Genomic DNA, 20,508 nt, shown 5'->3' with positions numbered 1-20,508 from the left:
ATGACATGTGGGAGACCAGATCGCCAACATTTTCCCTTGATCCCTGAAATTATGTCTTGTTAGCAGCTTCCGCAAATTTTACACTGAGAGACTGGCACTAGTAATTCTCTAAGAGAGCTGATCAGCGCCTTCATGCCCTCCGGAATTTTACCTCTTTATCTCCTTCTTGAGGACAAAAAGTCAAATGTTCTGATGATGAAACTATCTGAAGAAATGCCAGAAGTAAGAAAAGTTGTGTGTAAAAATGTTTTACACACATTGATGAAAAGTAAGCTAAATAGACAAAAATTGATTGATGAAATTGTATTTCAAACCTCGGTGCAAAATGATATTTTGATGAATAGCTCCACAAAAAGCACAATGATTTCGCACAGCGAGATGATGCGACCATGATCAAAATGATCCGATAAATTATATGTATGAAACTATTAAACAAACCTAACTAGATTTATCGAAATACATCAACTTACTTTAGAAATTCATTCATTAAAATAACGCAGCAATAAATGCTTTAAGTACAAATAAACTTTCATTCACATTTTCAGGGTGTGTACAAATTAAGTAGGAAAAGGAAGGTCAGGCCGTGTCGACATATTAAAGGCACTGTTACTTCGATTAGCTTGCGACCTCCCGGATGTAGCATGACCAGTGTATCCAGCCACTGATACATTATCGTTTCCTTCATTAGACATAAGACGGTCTAATGACGCCGAAAGTCTGTTATTAGCACGTACTTGTCTCCATTTTTCAGCATGTGAGGAATTTGCACGTAATTGGTTCATCGAGCCGGTAGCATCTCGACTAGCCGCCCGTCTTACATGGCCGAATCTGTCAGGCAATAAAGGTCGCCTCCCGCGTGATCCATTTTGTCGTATCACTGAAAAGTTTCCGGCAAGATTTGAAGCAGCATTCAAAGAAGAAGACAATTGTTGATTTTGATTTGCAGACATGAAATTCTGATACAAAACAGCTTGCGGTGATTGGTCATGATCAACTATAGAATCATTTGAAGATAATTGGTTACTAGAAATTTGACGGTCAAGTCTGTCGAACGCTTGCGAAGAAATAACCCGGTTGGGCGATGCCAATGACGATCCTAGACGCAAAGAAGTTGATGTTGTAATTTGATGACCATTTGATGTCACTCTAACGTCAGAGTTCCGTGGAGTTGCAGCATTTCTCATGACATCATGGCCTCTGATGACATCAGCACTTCTCGTGACTTCACTGTCATGATACAAATCGTTGGTTCTGTTAATATCATTCGCACTTCTTAACACATCGTAATTCCCCCTAGTAGTGTTAGGTCTGACCGTTGCATCAACGTCTTCGATTCTCATTACGGTATTACCTCTGATAACATCGTCAACTCTCATTACATTATGACTTTGCGTGACTTCCTGGTTTCCATGCAACTCCTGGACATCGTCATTCAATGGAACTCTGTAACTAAGGTGATGATCTCGACTCCTGAATGGAAACCGCTCCGAAATAGCGTAATTGGCACTCGGATAATGCTGGTGATGGTTTGCTTCGTGCTGATGTTGGTGAGCTGGTCTGTGTATGTTGAAGCTGTTCTGAGGCATAAACTTGGCAGCCATAGGTGTGGGCCTGAAATAATGGAAAAAATTAGTAGATTGGATAGAGAATTCGGTGTATTCACATGACAGGAAATACGTATCCTAGCTTAGAAGCTTCAACTATAATTCATTATTGTATAACGAAATCCACGACAAACTTTTATGAAATAGAGGAGCAGATACCTATCCTGAGCGTTAATGCATAAGACTGTCAGTCTTGATAACTAACAATTGTTCCAAACTCCAAAATTAACTGTTTCAAAATCCAAAAATAACTAACCTGAGCTCTTGTTCACTAGAAGCCTTCTGTTTATAACTGAACTGCTGTCTAGCTGGATATTGTCCTGAATTTTCGGGGAGCTTGCTACAACCAATCGCTGCGAAATTAGCCGCGACTCCCGAAGATTGAACGAAGTCCGGATAGCCGTGCGTTTCATGTCCATGGGGAACAAAATTATGGTTAACATCTGTGTGAACCACATATACATTCGGAGTTTGAGCTTCTGTTGCAAATTGGTTACTTGGTGGCTCATGGTCTGGAGTTCTAGCTGATTCAACTACACGCGCTGAATCTCTAGGATTGTACCTAAAACATACCCGGCAGATTGCCGGAAAATAGCCGCCGTTGATTCCAATAAGCATGATGGATTGAAAGAATAGAAGATATCGAAAAAAAAAAGATTTTTGTACAAAAACATTTTTTAAGTCCGATTTATTTTGATAGCATTTCGTAGTTGAACACACTTCTGTTTCTTAGAGAGAGGCTACAGGGGCTACTATCAATACCAATAAGCATGAGATGGTAACTAAGACTTATAGGAACGACGTTCAAATAGCGGGCATCTAAAATCGGGCTTTATGGGTTTATCCCGTTTCTATTTCTGACTTCAATTTTTTATTCTGACTCTGTTCATTTTGAATTGCTTTGCTGAGCAACTGATGTTCAAATTCACTTTTAGCAGAATGAGATAAGAGATAAACTAGCCTAGAGAAGTCAAAAAGATTTCACGCAAAATGATGAAAAATCGGCAAAATGGTAAAGCGAAAAAAAGTTCGACGAAGTAAAAAAACATAGCAGGACAAGTCCTGACGTACAATTCAAAGAATTTTCATTGACTAAACAGAAAACTAGACCTAGAACGGACTATGAATGGATTGGTAAAACCATTTAGAAAAAAATCCGATCCAAAAAAAACGAAAAAACATTAAAAATCAAAGTCAAATTGCCGCATGTGAACAAAAAACCACTAGCGAGAAAGCCAATTTTTGTTCAAACACCGTTTTCTCACTCTACTTTAAATTTGGAGCGAAAACAATTCACGCCGCAAAACCACTCGCTTTTTCGCTCCACTTCCTGTTTCGGCGTGACCAAAATCACTACTCCAATTTGACTTCAAAAATCATGAAAATGTGTGAACAGATCTTAAAAAAAAGACAGCGCCCCAATACAATTCAAATTCTTTGAATTGTAAAAAATAGGAGCGCTATAATAGCCGGCTGAGAAGATGAGGGCGGCTATTAATCATATAATAAGATTACGAAAATACGTAAATTAGCCAGCTGAACATCCTTGGTTAGATGCAAAGGATAAGCCAATACTTACTTATTTGAACAATAAAAATCTTAAAACTTTCGCAAAAACGCATTTTAAACCCCGGAAATAAATAAATTTGTTTCTGCGTAATTGCAGCGGAGCAGCATTAGGCTTTCAGTTTGCAGTGTATTAATAGTAGCCTGTTCTCAGCTGTCCTTTTTCTATTATTCCCCACATCTCAGACTGTTCATTTAGTGAGCATGAATGCTCTTTTTTGGTGACTATGGCCACTTTTTTTGCGTCTGAAACTTTCACGTGGTACCATCATTGCAGCCAACATTGGCCAGGTTATGGTCAACCTGAAGCTATGGTTAAGTAAGAGCTCATCCTCACACAGACAGCTTCACGGAGGCAGGGAATCGAACTAACGATCATTGGCGTGTCAATCACACACCTTATCTCTCGGCCATCACGCTTTTTACATTAATTCTTCCGAGGAAGTTGAAAAAAAATTGTATTTGATGAGATAATTGGGGGATGGGATATCTAGGGAGGATGTCAAGCAACGGCGGGAACTTTAGTTTCATTTTGCGCTATACCTATAAAAACACACTGAACCCCACATTTTTGTCAACAAACGGCTTTAGCTGAAAATTGGGCGCCTTTAACTGCCTTCATTCTACTTCTATTCCGCTGCTCTGCGGCCCGATCAAAAAATGTCATCCCATCTTTAGATTGTTCTTTCAAAAAAGTTTTCCGAAATAAAAATTTCATTTTTAGGGCGACGTCTATTCAGCTGCTATTGTGATGCTCACTTTCAAAAAAAATGAGAGGCAGGGGTCGAGCGTGCGGTGTTATAGGTAGAATGAGGTTGGAGGACTGGAGCGTATAGGGTTATGTGTAGAATAAGGTTGAGGGGTGGACGAGAGGGTCGGCACGGTGGGTAGAACTTTGAGAAGAATTAAGAACATTGTCTAATTTTGCCAAAACAGATGCAGTTATTACCGTTGAGCTGACTGACTTCTGGCATGTTCTCTAATCTGAGCCCTAGCCTCTAATTCGGCACATTTAGCTCTCAACAAACCGTTCTCTTCAATGCAAACAGACGAATTGGCTTCTATCAACTGGGCCGCTGTTTGAACTCGATGCAAGGCTGCAAACGAAGCTTCCTGTTTCTTTTCCAGTTCCCCTTTTTCTTCACTTAGAATAGTGATGTCATTTTTAAGACTCGAGATATATTCAGCTGCTTCTAAGTACTTCTCAAAAACTGTTCGCAGAAAAGCTGTGTTCCGTTCCTCTGAGACTAAAACATGAATAAATTATTTCAATCTACTTTATTGTTCATTCTAAAAAAAATCAGCTTAACTAGTTACAAATTAGACTAAAAAGAGCTCTTTTGGAATTATTTCATGCATCGCGAAATGAGCCCATGCACAATATAAAATTTTGGACAGGGATTAAAAACAGCTACGCAACACACCTCTCAGCGCTTTCATCTCTGAATTTTCCAATCTTCTGAACCTCAAATACAGCTCATGGTTGCCTGAACACACATACATGATCTGTCTAATATCTGCTCGCTTGGGTGCCCAAACCACTATCTGTCCAGCAGAACCGCCCGAACTTGATCCGTTCGTTCCAGATGAGAGGGTTTCAGTTGATCCGAACCTCGCTTTGTTTTTTCTGCTTTTTGAACCCGTGCTTGAGACGCTTCGGTTGGATAGTCGGTTCGTTTTGTTTAGAATTGTTTCAATATCGCCTTCGACTCCCGGTTGTAGCAAAATTGATAGCTTGCAATCCTGAAAAAGCATCGAAGTAATGTGACACAGCACGCATCCTACTAATCTGAATTTTCGAGCTGTAGCATGGATACTAATTTTGCTAAATATATAGTCTCCTTAAACCCCACATTGTGGTTTATTTACCGTGATTTTTTGCTGGGGAGGGGGGGGGGGCGCTATACGCTATAGGACCCAATTATTTACCATCGCTGATCTGATCTGAACCAAATAGTATAAACAGCACGTTTTAGCTAGTCAGGAGCATGCATGCAACGTACAAGAGCATCTAAAACTAGTTTGCAATAAATTTGCAAAAAGTATTACTTCTTTCACTGTTCCCGTTAGAAACGACAGATGTTGGTGAAATGTTAATGATTATGTGGACACTATTCACTATTGCCTTCAGTATTCACATTCAAAACAAAATAAACCAGTCAGATCAACGGCTTAGATTCAACTTTACTTAGTTCCACTTCAGAATAATCTGTTGCACAGATTTAGCGATTCACGAATGAATCAACCGCTGACTTTTCGACATCGATCAGAAAGTAACAATACACAAATCGGACACTAAGTTTCTAATCTCTAAAAAAAATTCATTGATTGTTGCGTATTTGCTGTTAAATGCCCATAGGAGAAAAACTAAGAATGTCAAAAAATAAAGTGCCGCAACATTTCGAAAACAACATTGTGAGAGATAGCGATTAAAATCAGCATATTGTGAAAAATAACATCGATTTTAATATTTAGTATAACTATGTTCTCAATAAAGCTGCTTGAATTTGAAACAAATCTTAATGCCGGCACTACCCGCCAGCACTACCCTTGAATTAAAACTGACTGCATTGACCGAGAGGAAACTAGTTCGACTTGAGTTGAAACATTTGAGCAAAATTAAGGAATTCTAAGAATGATTAATGTTATTGATTAAGAAAACTGATTAAGAAAACGCGCAGCATAAACAATAATTTGAGTACAAATTGAGATTCCAGTGGTTCAAGAAATTATTGACAGTAAAAATGGCAGTGACATTTGGATGCTAAGCCAAAACTGCTAAAATTCAGCAGCATTAGCTGAAAAATAGACCTAAGTACTGAAAGTATACTCAGGAGTGATAGCTGTTCAATGTGCTCATTAAATTGTTGAATTCACAAGGCAAAATCTTGCCTCCTAAAATATTGAAGGCATGACGAAGTTGAACAGACCTTATATGGAACTTAATTTACTACTGCTTACGAAAAACTGGTCAACTTCTAGAAGGTAACACGCAGCTTATCTAAAATTTCAATCTATTTAGTTAAGATATGACCTCAAGCATATGATAGCAACAAAAGAACAGTGAGCGAGCGGGATGAAATTGTTAATGATTGCAAAAAAGCGCTTCAAAAGATGAAACAAAAAAGTCCCGAATTACAATCCAAAAGAATCGAACAGATAGAAAACCTTATTACCAAACTTTTAAGCTCATTAGAGGAACAGCCTTCTATAATAGGTAATGCAATATATGCATAAACAAAAAAACGAAAAACTGAATTCTCGCATCTTAAAAGAAAAACAGTGTCATCAAAGTCATGAAATCCTAAAGGAAAAGAGCTAAAAAGCCGTTGGACCTCCTCGACTGTAGACAGCATAGCCAAATTTTGCAGAAATAGAATGAGATAAATAGCGAGAAGGCGAACAGTATAATTCGAAGTTTAAGGTCTTTAAAATTGCGCGGCCTTTAAAATTCAAGCGGCCTTGAAATCAAGCAACAAAAACAAGTATTTTAATCTTTTAAAAAAAAGGAACAACTCATCAACCAATTGGTGCAAAAATCAGTAAAATCATAGGCTACAAAGATTAAACCATTAAACAGAAGGACTTGATCCTAGATACGAAGACAATGAGACCTACTACAATTAAGCTAAAAGGACAAAAAATGAAAAAAAAAATAGTTACATAGAGGAAGAAAATTGCTCTTCAAGTTACAAACTAAATGAGAACAAAAAGAAAATTTTCATTTTTTAACAATGTCTGAGAAGTCATATTATATATTGAAAAAAAATTAAATGTTTTCTCTTGTTCTTGTAGCTGCCCTGAGTTAACCGTCAATAAGTGACATATATTCAGTTGACTTTTACTCCTTTAATGAAAATAAGCAGATGTCTCTTAGACATTGACGAAAGTCATTTCTGAGAAGTCAAGTGTGACCAAAAACTCAATCACGCAAATGAACAAAACAACTCGTTTAACTAAGAGTGAAAAATGACGTCACGCACGCAATTAAATCGAAAATTGTGTGAATGAATGCACAAATAACAGAAATGCAGTGAGCGTGGCGTCATGGTGGTGAAAAATATTCTTGACGACAAAACAAACACCAAGCGACGGTCAATAATAGCTCGCTATGGCAGCAACCAAAAACAAAAAAAAACGAATTAGAACCATCACTTAGATTCATCCTTGTCACATTAGCAAGACAATGAGGATGGTCTTTAATGAGACTAACTGACTAGAAATTAAGAATAAAAAGGGCAAAACTGAGTAATCAATGATTAATTTTGAGATAGATGTCTTCTGCTAAGGGAGCCTATTTTCATTGGTGAGAAGAACGGGGTCTCGGGGATGGAGTGTGGAAGGTCAAACTTCAGAACCACTCCTCAATTTTTTCTCCCCTCAACAGTTTTGGTGAATCCCATTATAAGACACCAGTAGGGCTATAAGAACCGCTTACTGATTTAAAACGTCGGTCTTAAAGAGCAGCTTGAAAAGATGAACAAAAATGTTTGCTGTTTTTAGAACCAAAAACTAACCGTCACATGATTAGACAAAAAAACAGACGGCAGATAGCCGGAAAACAGACCATTAAGGTCGACTAGTTTTACAAAAAACACCAAGAGTTAAGACAAAAACTGCAGTTCAGAATATGAAATTCTGATTAAAATTGCTCTTACTTTCAAATCAAATTTCAAACACTAAAGTCTCAAGTACTATAACCTTATATTATAACGCTTGGGTGATCTCGATTCAATTTCAATTAGATTTTATCTTCTTAATTCTTAAGTGAGTGCAGAAGTCATTTTGACTGAACGAGGTAAGTCTTGTATGTTGGTTATGCATGTAAGTTATCACGCGTTTGACCTACAATCCTCACCAATGACGGAAAATCGCACTTTGACTTCATGGTCCCTGATCGAATGGTCGTAAGGAAAACTGTCTTAAAAATATGGAACGTATTTATAAAAACTGATTTCTCATTTTTTTAAGTTTAGGGATTTGATGGATGGGATACTAGGTGGGAGGTTAGGAATGGGGTAGGTTGGGTGGTAGGTGGGGGAGGGGGTTAGGGGTGTAGTGGCGACAGTTGGGAGTGGTTGGGGGAGGGTGTAAGGTGAGGCGGGAGGGTGTGAGGGTTCAATTCATGAGCAAATTCACTCTAGTTTAAAAAATAACCGGTAGAATGCTGGAAACGACTCGATTCCTGCACTATAATCTATAAGTTAATCATATCTGTATAAAATATAATAGCAGGCCTGTTAAAATCTGCGCAAGACCAATTTAAAACAAAAACCTTCGGAAAAAATTGATGCTCATAGCATTAATGACAATGAGCAAGACATTCACTGAAATCTGCTTTTAAGTACCATCCTGACCTCATTTAAAAACATTCAAAAAACTAATCTCAGGGAAGAGAAAAATTTTGCGCTGAGCTGATATAACTCAAAGAGGTTTGACATATAGTGAGACAAAATTGCAGCTAAGCCGACAAACGTCGGGAAAACTAAAAAAATGGGTCAGTTGATGTGCAGCCGCTTGTAACGATGTTATTGGAGCTGATACAAATTGGACAGAGATTACAGCATAAAAACCGATAGAGAAAGAATAAGAAAAACGATTGAGAGAAAGAGAAAACAAAACAGAAGAGAAACTGGTGATAGTAGCAGCGAAAAAGTAGGACAGGAAAGATCCGCACAGCAAAAAAAAAACAAAGAACAGGAACAGCTAGCGAGAGAGATAGAGATACGAAAAAAAAGAAATATTAAAGAGATGGAGAGAACAAATAAGTACAAAGAAAGTACAGAGAAATCAATCAAACAGGAAACTAAAAATAATAGAAGGTGCTGGAGAGAAAGAGAGAGTGACAACAAGAAAAAAACAGAACACAAGCAAGAGTCAGTAAGGAAATATGGGAAAACACAGAGAGAAACAGCAATGAGAGAGAGAGAGAGAAAATGAACGAGGAGAGGCAGAGAAAGAGACAAGAAGAAAGCAAAACCTAAGCCAGAAACAGAGAAAAGACAATAGAGAAAGAAAGAACGAGAGGTAGAGAGACAGGAGAGAGACAGCATGAGAAAGAGACAAAATGACAGAGGGAAATGACAAAACAGAAAAGAACAAAAAAGAGAACCGAACAAAGTAGAGAGATTGGAATTAGAGTACGAGAGAAACAGAAAAAAAAGAAAGATGAGAAGACAAACAAAGAAGGAAGGAAGAACACAAATATAGATAGATAGAGATATAAGTTGTGTGACATTATTGTTTTTCCGGTCACTGACCTCTATTTGCATATCTTTATTCGGTCAGTGATAAAAATATCAGCACTTGGCAGTCACTGACCTTTTTTTGCCTCAACACATTTTCGTTGGGGTTTGGGCCAGGAGTAGGTTGTCGGGAGGGGGGGGGGGGATCGGTTGGTGTTGTGAGGTAGCGGGGAAGGGAGGTTGATGGGAGTACTGTATGAACTTAGAGCAGTGATTGTTATAGAGAGGAAACTAATCGAAATGACCCTTTCGATCTTGATAACACCAACAGTTCCAACATAGCCGGCAGATTGCCGGAAAATAGCCGCGATAGACGATTGTGACCTTCCATGAATTGAAACAACTAAAGAAATAAGATAGACAGATCGACCACCAGACCTTTAATAGACCACTAGACTTTTTGGGTTAGATTCGGACTGTCAATTTTATGATATACACCGTCTATAAAGAAAAAGCCCTAAGAGCTTTTTCAAAAATGACATTCAAAAACTCAAGACTAAAAATCAAGAATTAGGGCATATAAGTTTGACACTACTTAGATGCTCACTTTAACCAGTAAATGTTCATAAAAATTAAAGTTCCAAAAGCGAGTTCAGAAGTCAATTTTTTATTGAGGTAAGTCACGCAATGGCCTAAAATCAGAAATGACGTCAGGCACACTAATTTTAACTCCAAAGCAGTAGAAGTCACTGAAGTCATCGAAAAAGTCAATTCCAAGAAGTCAGGTCGTAAGAATCGATGGAGACGACGAATTAAGAAACATAGCAGAGCAAGTCATAGCAGAAAAAGAATTTTCATGGACTAAAAAATGAGAACGGACTATGAGTGAATTGGAAAAACCGTTTCCAAAAAAATTATAAAACAATTTAAAAAAACAGAAAATCAAAGTTAAAACGCCGAATGTGAACAAAAACCACTAGCGAGAAAAAGAAATTTGGTTGAAACAAAAAAAACTATGCCTAGAATAAACTATGAATGGATTGGGAAAACCATTAAAAAAACAGTAAAAATCAAGTGAAAATGCCTCATGTGAACAGATCAATAGCGAGAAAGCGAATTTTTGTTCAAGCACCGTTTTCTCACTCTACTTTAAAATTAAAGTGAAAAAATTTCACGCCTCGAAACCACCCGCTTTTTCACTCCACTTCCTGTTTCGGCCTGACCGAAATCACAACTCCAATTTGACTTCAAAAATCATGAAAATGTGTGAACAGATCTTAAAAAATAAAAACATAGCAGGACACGCCTTGAGATACAATTCAAATAATTGTATGAATTTATGAACTGTTAATCAATTAGTCCGCTGTAAAAGGCAAATGAGACCTGTTATTAATGAGATTAAGCAATAAAACAACAAAAGAACTAAAACAAGCATGACAAAATTCAACTTTTACTTTTGGAAAAGACAGGATCAAGAAAAAACAACTGCTATGAAATCAAACTGCCAGCCTCTATTTCCGATTGGCAACCTGTCATTAAATGTCGATGAGTCCTCTCACTAATAATATTAAATGATAAGACAAAAATTACCAAAAACGGCAAAAAAATTCGATGAAACTTATTGAAAACACTTAGTATAAAAGTCATAGAACGCATCAGCTACTGAAGGATAAAACTACATCTAATAATTGAGTCCTCAATGATCACCGTTGAGTCCTGTCATCAATGAGATCAAGTGATAACATTCTTTTAAAAACGAGCAGGCAAACGAACAAACAAACGAAAGGAATAGCTATGAACTGAAATGACTTGCTTTAATTGAAGCCGTTTTTATCAACCAATGAGACCTGTCAATAATCAGAGTAAGAGTTAAGACGACAAAGTTGAGAAGAAAAACTCGCAAAACTAAAAAAAATTGATTATTGAAAACAATTAGTGTCAAAGTCATAGAAAGCACTAGCTTTAAACAAAAAAGATTAAATCGATAAACTTAACTCCTGATCACAGCATCGGAGACCTGTCCCCAATGAGATTAAATGTAAGACATCAAACAGTACAAAAATAATTGCAGAACTGAAAAAGTTTTGAGAAAAAGTGTCAAAGTCATGAAAACAACTAGCTATTAACTCGAGCTAATTAACATTAATTAGTTTCTTTTTCCCTCATAAGCAACTAATCAGACGTGTCACTGATGATACTAAGTGATAAGACATTAGATAATTTCTTTAAAAAGGTGGCAAAATCTGAAATTCACTAATATTTTATGACAACAAATAGTGGCGAAATCAAGAAAAAGTTTTAGCTACTCCACAAGGAATTCAAACAAAGGTAAATAGGCACAATTAGAACACATGTGTACCGTTTAAAAGCACTGAAGGAGAGGAGACTTTGAAAACAGAAGTCAAATTGAAGCACCTGAAAATAAAATCGATCTCAAAAACCGCCAAATTGTGCAAAACACCAACTCCTCACTCCACTTGAAAGTCACTTGAAAGGTATTTTGAAAGTGACGCATTAAACCTATTCGATTTTTCGCTCCCTTTACTATTTCAGTGTGAGCAAAATCACCACTCTAATTTGACTTCTCACCGACGTGAAAAAGCGTGAACAGATCTTTAAAAAAACAGCGCACCAATATAATTCAAATTGTATAAATCCACGATGTCTCCAATAACAGCCGCTATCGCTTCGCGGCTATTAATTAATTATTCTTCAAACAAAGCTACTGTTAAATTCAAATGTTCGAAAGCAGAAGCCAACGTTAAAAGCGAACTGAATGAAACAAAACATAACCGTCGCAACACTTGCTCCCGGACAATTAGTGGGAGCTCTAACCTATTTCAGCCTGCTTCAATCGGGAGGGGGGACTAAAACAACTTTGTGGATATTAGAGGTTATAGTAAACCACTATAGTTACTACTAAAACAAAGTGAAGAACTTTACACCAATTTCGGCTCATTTTTAATTCGACTTTTAGTAGTGAACTGCCGCCGCTTCGGTTCAGCTGCCCAAAATTTTGAATGAGAAAAAGTAAAGGGCGCTAAAGTCACTCGAAGATTCAAATCTGTCAAGCAAAAAGTTTGCATAAAAAAGAACAAACCAGTTTACAATAGTTGCTTCAAACTTCGTTCGGGAGCAATTAATGAGTCAAAGAATAAGTCGTGAACAAAGTTGCTCAAGCTCAAAAATTAATACCAACACTACTTCGGGATTTAAAGAATGCCAGTACTGCCTTTCGAGCAATACTAGCCTCGTTGTCGCTCCGTTGCTATTAGAAACCAAGAAAAATAAACCGACTAGTGCAGGAGAAATTGCTCTTGAGCGACAGGCGGTCCGAGCAAGGAGGGGTTCTAGCCCAGACCTCCAGAATAATAGACTGCAGCATTAACCAATCGGATACCAAGGCCTTGCGTTAGCTTAAGTTACAATAGGTTTTGTTTTGGCAGCAGACTAAATTTGTGAAAAGCAATTCAGGTCATGCAAACATCCAGAAGTCAAGCATGAAAAATTCACTGAAGAAGTGAAATCAGAGTCCCAGAACAAACCGGTCCAGCAAAAATTCTGCGTAAGAAGAAATGTGTACAATAATTCCCTCAAATTTCATTCGAGAGCAGTTAAAGTTGACAAAGGGTAGATTGCAAAGTTGCTAGCGGTTGTTTTAGAGAATGTTTGGGTTCGATATATTTGTTAGTCTCTTTGCAATTTCATGTTATTTGTAAAAATAAGCTCCGAGCTTTTAACAAAGCTTAGCAATTGATCTTATTTGCCGTAATTTTACGAGTCTTCATTTAATTTCTTAGTTTTTCAATCTTATTAACTGTCATTTTTTATTTGTTCATTCTCAAGTAATGATAACAGGTGATATGCCTAACATAAACAGACTAACGTCGGATGAATTTTTCTCAAGCGACAAGCGGGGCAATCCAACTTATAGCGAGCGAGTTAGAAATATTTTAGTCCAGGATATCAGTCTGCCATCTTAACCACTGAGCTACAAAGGCTTAGCTTCTCTTTGGCTCACAATCGCTTTTAATTAGCAACAAACTTTTTCAGAATGACAACTCGTGTCACTCAGAAATGAAGCACTCAAGCGTGAAAAAGTCATTAAGTCGAAGAATGTTCAAGAACAAAAGCACAAAAACGGCTAAGCTAAAATTTTGCATTAAAAGACACACTTTTACAATAACTGCTTCAAACTTCGTTCGGGAGCAATTGAAAAGGCAACACAGCTATTCTCAGCAAACAACGCACAAAAAACTGCCCATTACATCATATATATTATTTAAACAGCATAGTTTACTTCGTACATTTAGACAGAGAGGGTTGATTAGCGACGTAGTTCCCAAAGACTACCTGTTTTTGAGGACAAAAAAATCAAATGGTCAAATGAGGACAAAAAACAGAGTACGTATAAGCACCTGAAAATTATTTAAAAAATTGAATTAGAGCAATGACATTACAATGTAAACAAACTTCGACGACAGTGGAGGCATCTTTGCTACAAAAATTGAACAGAAGTTTACAGCGGTTAGATTCTCACCTTATAAGAAATTGATTTAATATCACTCCACATCAGATTGCTCAGCGGCATCCCGGTGTTTCCAAAATAACCTCCATTCGCTCGGAACAGAGCAACACCTGTGGCGCACACTGATAGAGTTAAACTGGTGCCTTGCTTGGAAGTGACTCCAAAATTACTCTGCCCATAGAGAGGTATCGTCTCCACTCGCAATAAATAAGACCTAGAAATGCAACTTCCCGTTCAATCCTTGCGAGCAATCGTAACCAGCAAAATACACGATAAAACTATAGTTTGACAATTCAATTCGATCTAATTCCCATCATTGTCAAGCTAACCCGTCATCATTAACCCCCCCCCCCCCCCCCCCCCCCCCAGAATATATAAGAAGGACATTTTACACCTTCATAATGTTATATAAAAACTAAACTGTAATGTTAAGCCTCCCCACCTGTTAGCAGGCTATACAGAGCATTATTTGTGCAACACCCATTAGATGAATAGAGCAAAGAAAACATTCGAACAGAACTTTTTTTTGGGGGGGGGGGGTTTCTGGTTAGCTACTATAATAAAATGAAGCGCCAGAAAACGAAGCAAAAAATGGTTAAATACCTTTTAAGATCTGTCGGGCACTTTCCAATCAAGTCTTGGTACGATTCTTTAATCCTCTCAACTGTAGTTTCTTCGTCCGGATAGTTCACAGGCAATATTTTATGTTTAGCTGCGAAAACAAAACCAAAACAAAATTAAAACCCGGGAGGACTGACAATATGCGTATTCACATTAAGATCCAATCCCGAAAATTATAGCGCCCAATTTCAATCGTAGGATTTCAACACTAGCAATCTCTTGTGCATTGAAACAAAACAGTGCTATTACTTCAAACATTCTGTATGGTTTAGAATACGATAAAAAGTAAGCAGGAAAATTGCACAGACTATCAAAAACACGTTAACACGTTTTTTTTACGTTTCAATATGCTTTTTGTCAATGCATGCTTCTCACCTTGTGGCAAATGACCCAGTCCATCTCCGAACGGGAAGAGAACAGCCAATGATATTGCAGCCAAGTCATGCAGAATATTAATAGGAAGTTTGATCACACCCTGATTCACTTTCTTCACCACTTCTGAGTAAATGAAGTCCACACATATTGTCTGAACAACTTGCGACACTTTCTCGGGGTAAAAGTGAACAGCAAAGCTCAACTGATAATCGTGGTTGAAATTGATCAAATCAATCAGTTTTCGTTCCTTTGGAAGCAATGTTTCAACGCCATCTGCAATATATTTTTTAACATTCGGTGAAAGGTGAAATGAAAGTAGCATTTTGATAGAAATGACGAATGACATCAAACCTTATGCATCTATAGCTACAATACACGGGCGCACACATCAAGGAGATAACATTGACCAAACTTAAGTAATATCCTCCACCCTCTTAAATTTAGTTTTCATTGCTCAACAATTACTTCAATTCACTACAGCTTTGATACTATTGCACTGAACTGTTAAAATGCCAAGCCCACTTACTAAATTTTGGGTCAATTTTGAATAAGTGCTACGATCACATTTTAGGTTTAAGACCTGTTGTATCTCAACCCCTCTCTCATCAGGGAATTAACAGATGATTTGAAGTGATATTTTTAAGTGGGTGTTTTAACGTTTCACCGATTGAGATCCCCTTTGTAATAAAATGACTGATAAAAGGAGCATGATACAGGGACTGACAGATGCACGACACAGCAAACTTACTTGTCATTCAAAGCTGAAATGAAGAATTTTTAGGAAGGAACTCGACCCTACTAATCAGAAACGTCTTTCTAATACTGTATTCAATATTTGAGTGGAAACCTCACCAAACTTTAGAATTAGATTTTTGGAAATCATTTTTTTCTGCCAATTATTCCTTTCTTTCGAATGAATGGCAGTAAAAGAACACTAGTGAAGATTCAAAAGGAAATAAAAAAGAATATGGCGAAACATTTGATCAAAAGAGAAAAACCTGTAGTTTTAGTACCCATATACTCACCATTATTAGCCAGAGTAATTCCAAAAAACCATGTCTCCTGAACACCAATGGCGTAGCTCACAGCCTCCACAACATCCGCAACCAGGGCAAATTTGGGCAATATAACTTCAACATTGACAATCTGATCCAGATAGGGCACTACAACTGGCAATACGAACCCGTGTTGGCCCGCAAAACTCGCCGAACTGAGGCTGCTCGCCCGGCTTTGTCCATTTTGCGATGAGTTGTTTGATGAGAGGTTATAGGTTACCGGATTGGGTGCTAGGCATACGGTTGGTTTCACACCAAAGTATCTCTTTTCCTTTTCAGCTCCATTGTTTTCTGTCATAGCTCAATTCGAAAGTCTAGGCTGAAGGACTCAGGATTTAGCTTGCTTTATTCACTCGTGGAAGGCAAATCTTCTACATTCTAAAAGGCAATTTGACAGAACCATCATTTGTGAAATAGATATCGAAACGATTTATCTGATATGGTTCTAGCGCTTATTCGATATTTCCAGTTGAATTTAAAAAGTTCAGTCAAACTCAATATAAGTTTCCAATCAACTTGTATTAACATCTTTTTATGTACTCGACACAGATGAAATTGCGTTAGGTGTCACTGTTTTTAGTCAGATCGTTCTGAGCTAGATTAAACTTTGAAATCAACCTCTGTTTAAACCAATCACCAAGATTCAAGAATGGTAAATAACGGCTACAAATTTAGGAAGAAATAGTTTACAAACCTTTAGGGAAATGATTGCATGAAACTCTCAATTCAATTTTACATCCCAAATCTTCTTCGACAGATTTATGAACACTGTTGCGACAAACATATTCCGAACTGAAAATACAAAAGTCTCACATATAGATAAGCGCATAGAAAGAAAACCACGTACTTCTTGCGGTTTTCCGAAATGTCTATCCTAACATCAGATAGAACGAGCAGATGAAATATTTCAATTACTAATAGCTAAGGATTTCAGTATTGCAAAAATTAATAGCAATTAAGCTCTCAAGTTTCAAAATGAGGACAATTATAACTCAATTTCATCATTAATGGAAGCAATTGTTCCAGTAAACGAGCACGGAATGTTCCCGCATTCGGATTTATCGATATACAATGCATCAAATCACTGCATTGGGAAATGTTAATAATTGCACATTTGGATTCCAAATTTTGCCTCAAAAGGTTGCAGAAAAAAAATCAAATACTAGTTCTTAAAATGAACATGAAATAGGTCACACCAGGGTTAAATTGAGGTTACAAAAGAATGCCACGCTCCCGTAATGTGTTGATATTAACTGCCTCTAAAGGCATTGGCTGCTCTTTACCATTCATCTTAACATTTTTGGCCAGAAGCTTTCATTGAAAATCTATTTCAAAAAATTTGCTATGTTAGGAAAAAGTAGAAAAATTTTCTCAAAACTATTACTGAAAATTGAAGCTAATTAATGAATGAATTATTAATTCTTTTTCTTAGAGCCGTTCTCAAAACAATAAACAAAAATAATTTTTAGGGTGCAGCATTACAGCACATTGAAGCAGTGGCTGTGATTTCATTATTACATTTTTCTAAATTATTGCAGCCAAAAACGGATGTAGATACCAGCAAAAAATTTACACAACACTAATTAAACATAAATATTTCATTTTGAGCTTTATACGACACCTAAAACGAGGCCGCTTACATCCCAAGGGCGTCTTTTCCGCTCCTCTGCCCACGATACGGTACCAACTTCGCCATCGGCGAAAAATTGCGACAGTGCCCTTCCTAGTACCCCGCAGTAATGTGTATATGGTGACCTCCGCAACATAGAGTCGCGATACGGTCACCATATACACATTACCCTAATTCCCTTTATATATCCACTACTCTTTATTCACTTCTTTTATATTTAAAATCTATTATTTCTTGTCTCACTTAGTGCAAGCCACTAGTACAGAGTTAAGCTGGAGAGTTAAGCAGAGTTAATTACCCATTATCAGACGGATAGTTCGGGTTCTATCCCCACCGACTCCGGTGGACGTATCCCAGATACTAGTATAAAACTAGTGAGACCGTGTAACAAGCACGTAAAACCAACTTGCGAAAATTGTTGTAACCACTTTGTGGATAACTTGAATAAAAAACCAGCTTAACTCTTTTATAAATTTTAACTTTTTGCTAATATTTTATAAAAATTAATTGTAAAACCTAAATTGACCATTACTATCTCTAATACCTTCATCATCAAATGGATCAATAGCTATTTTGTATTGTTCTTTAGTTTCTAAATGATGTTTATTACTATCAATAGTATAATTAGTTACATACTTGGTTTTACCTTCATATATAGCGTTTTTATATTCTTCAACAGTAATTTGGTTTCTAATAGTAGCTTTGGTTATACCTTTTAACTTTTTCTCATCTTTTCCTTTAACTATATTATAATATGCTTTAGCTTTAAGGAAGCAGGCTTCTATAATAGTATCATTAGGTAATTCATCCTTCATCTTACCCAACTCATTATTATGTAAAATATCTTTTATCTTATTCATTTCAGTTTCTATATTACTATCTAAAGGAATATTTATGTTTATAAATATACTATCTGTATCTGTGTAATGATAACTACAATCTAACTCTTTCTCAAAGTAATCATATATAGCTTTATACATGAATAGTTTAGCTTTTTCTAATATAACAAATCCAAAATAATTAAACTTATCTAATTTAACATTACCTCTTGTTTTATGTACGGCTACTAGATCATCGTCAAACTCTACAGAATATTTAAAACTAATATTTTCTACTAATTTAATATATCTATCTAGATCATTAACTAACTCTACATCTTGTCTATTATATACATTCTCTATTGTTTTTCCATAGAAGGCATTATTCATTAACTTAAAGAAAACATCCCCAAATTTATCACCCCTAGCCTTAGCCTCCTTTCTTTTCTTAATATTAAACTCAATATAGGGCTTTAACCACTCACTCTTACTATACTCTAACTTTTGCTTAATTGTAATATCTTCCAACTTCAAACCACTAGCTAAATACCAATCTAACATCTCACCATCAATTACATAATCTACCTTATCCGTTAACTTTAACATTAACTTCTCATTAGGTTTATATCCTTTGTTTTTATTTACATTTTGATAATCTGTAAACTGTCCAATGTTTGCCCTAGTCTTTTCAGGAAAGAATGGATACTTGTTTGTTTTCTGTTTCAAGTCATCATTATACTTTATATCAATAGTGTAGATATAACCCTTAGTAGAGCTAGAGCTAGTACATACCAGATCACATACTTTAATCTCACCAGTAGGTAAAGCTTGAACCATAGCAGAAGCATATAATGAGTTGAAGTCTAAATATTTTAGATAATTCCCTTTCCCAGTATACTCAGGATCTATACCTTTATTCATACATTTTACATGCCAATCACCTAATACTAAAGCTAACCCACCTCTAATACCATGTTGTATTGTATCATAAATATTAACTGTATTTTCATTGTAACACTTAAGTCTAACATTAGTATATTTCAACCCACACAACCAGGTTAACCCAGGAGTAGACTATGTGTAACATGGATCTATTTCATAATATTCTAAACACATAGCTCTAAATTTCTCAAATAAATCAACTGATAGCAATACATCTGTTTTAAGATATAACATCATATAATCCTTTATTGTCTCACATTTAGTATCTTTCCAACAATCAATTGCTTGCTTATATTCTTTATCTGTTATACCACTTTGTTTCAACTTAGAATAGAATGCTTCCTTAGGTGGTAATGTTGTTTCGTGTAGTTTATCTATACTATCGAACCATTCATATGGGAATATACCTTTACGTCTCTCTAATCCATGTTTGTTTAATGTTACACACTCTTTATCACTATGTTTTACTTATAGCATCTAAGCTAAGTGGATGGAAGAACCTAAACATATCAAACGCTTTTGCATAACCCAAATCAATACTAATATAATTCTCATCAGTTTTAGTTAATACTTTAAGTCTAATCTTTTTTGCTAGTTTAGTTATAAATAAGTGATTATCATAATTAGTAGAATTAAATGCATACATTGGTACAAAATTATTCTTAGCTTGAAGGTTACACTTATTGTGAGCATATCCTCTAAATTTACCATTTAGATGATCAGAATCTCTAACGATGTCTTCACCCAAGTTCTCATTACAATAGTAACATCTACTATATAATGGAGTAATACTATCTTCTTTCAATGCAATATTTATACTAAATATATCTTTCAATAATTTCTTATAATAATCTACTCTTTCAACAAACCAATCAATTATATCGATCGAGCCGCTACTTTGTGGATCTTCACCGGAATAACTTTCATACTTATCTTCTAATATATCAGGATAGTCACTTTTTATATATAAACCACAAGCAATAGGTAAGTGTTTACTATCTTTTATTATACATTCAAAATCATAATACATAGCAAATGGTACTCTATTCTTGTTATGGAACTTATCAAACTTTAGATAATCATCTTTATGGAATGTTCTTCTACCTATATGTTTCTGTGTATTACATAAATCCAAATGTTTATTTAATGCATCTTCTGTTCTGAATGATACGCAACATTTTAGA

General features: G+C 36.2%; 1 protein-coding gene across 1 annotated transcript; it reads right to left on the bottom strand.

The window, feature by feature from the left end:
* Window positions 1-274: 274 nt before the first annotated feature.
* LOC142351080 (uncharacterized) lies at window positions 275-16,728 on the bottom strand. The gene is made up of 9 exons (XM_075403166.1): window positions 16,629-16,728; window positions 15,905-16,312; window positions 14,880-15,152; window positions 14,487-14,595; window positions 13,896-14,097; window positions 4,595-4,913; window positions 4,120-4,417; window positions 1,861-2,166; window positions 275-1,611 (listed from the first exon to the last, which is right to left on the bottom strand). Exons 2-9 carry the CDS (start codon window positions 16,230-16,232, stop codon window positions 558-560), a joined length of 2,889 nt encoding a protein of 962 aa, XP_075259281.1. The 5' UTR covers window positions 16,233-16,312; window positions 16,629-16,728; the 3' UTR covers window positions 275-557.
* Between the last annotated feature and the right edge of the window lie 3,780 nt (window positions 16,729-20,508).

The sequence above is a fragment of the Convolutriloba macropyga genome, chromosome 12 (assembly GCF_964194025.1).
Source record: "Convolutriloba macropyga chromosome 12, txConMacr16.3, whole genome shotgun sequence".
NCBI classification, from domain to species: domain Eukaryota; kingdom Metazoa; phylum Xenacoelomorpha; order Acoela; family Convolutidae; genus Convolutriloba; species Convolutriloba macropyga.
Note: the sequence above shows the minus strand (reverse complement) of the source record. Positions and strands in the feature narration are given on the sequence as shown.

Bases quoted from the DNA above. Each gene is read 5' to 3' on its own strand.
- LOC142351080 (XM_075403166.1), bottom strand. From the start codon at position 16,232: ATGACAGAAAACAATGGAGCTGAAAAGGAAAAGAGATACTTTGGTGTG. The intron at 14,596-14,879 runs GTGAGAAGCATG...TTGTTTTCGCAG, and splicing joins ACTGGGTCATTTGCCACAAG to CTAAACATAAAATATTGCCT. The intron at 14,098-14,486 runs GTATTTAACCAT...TTGCATTTCTAG, and splicing joins TGCCCGACAGATCTTAAAAG to GTCTTATTTATTGCGAGTGG.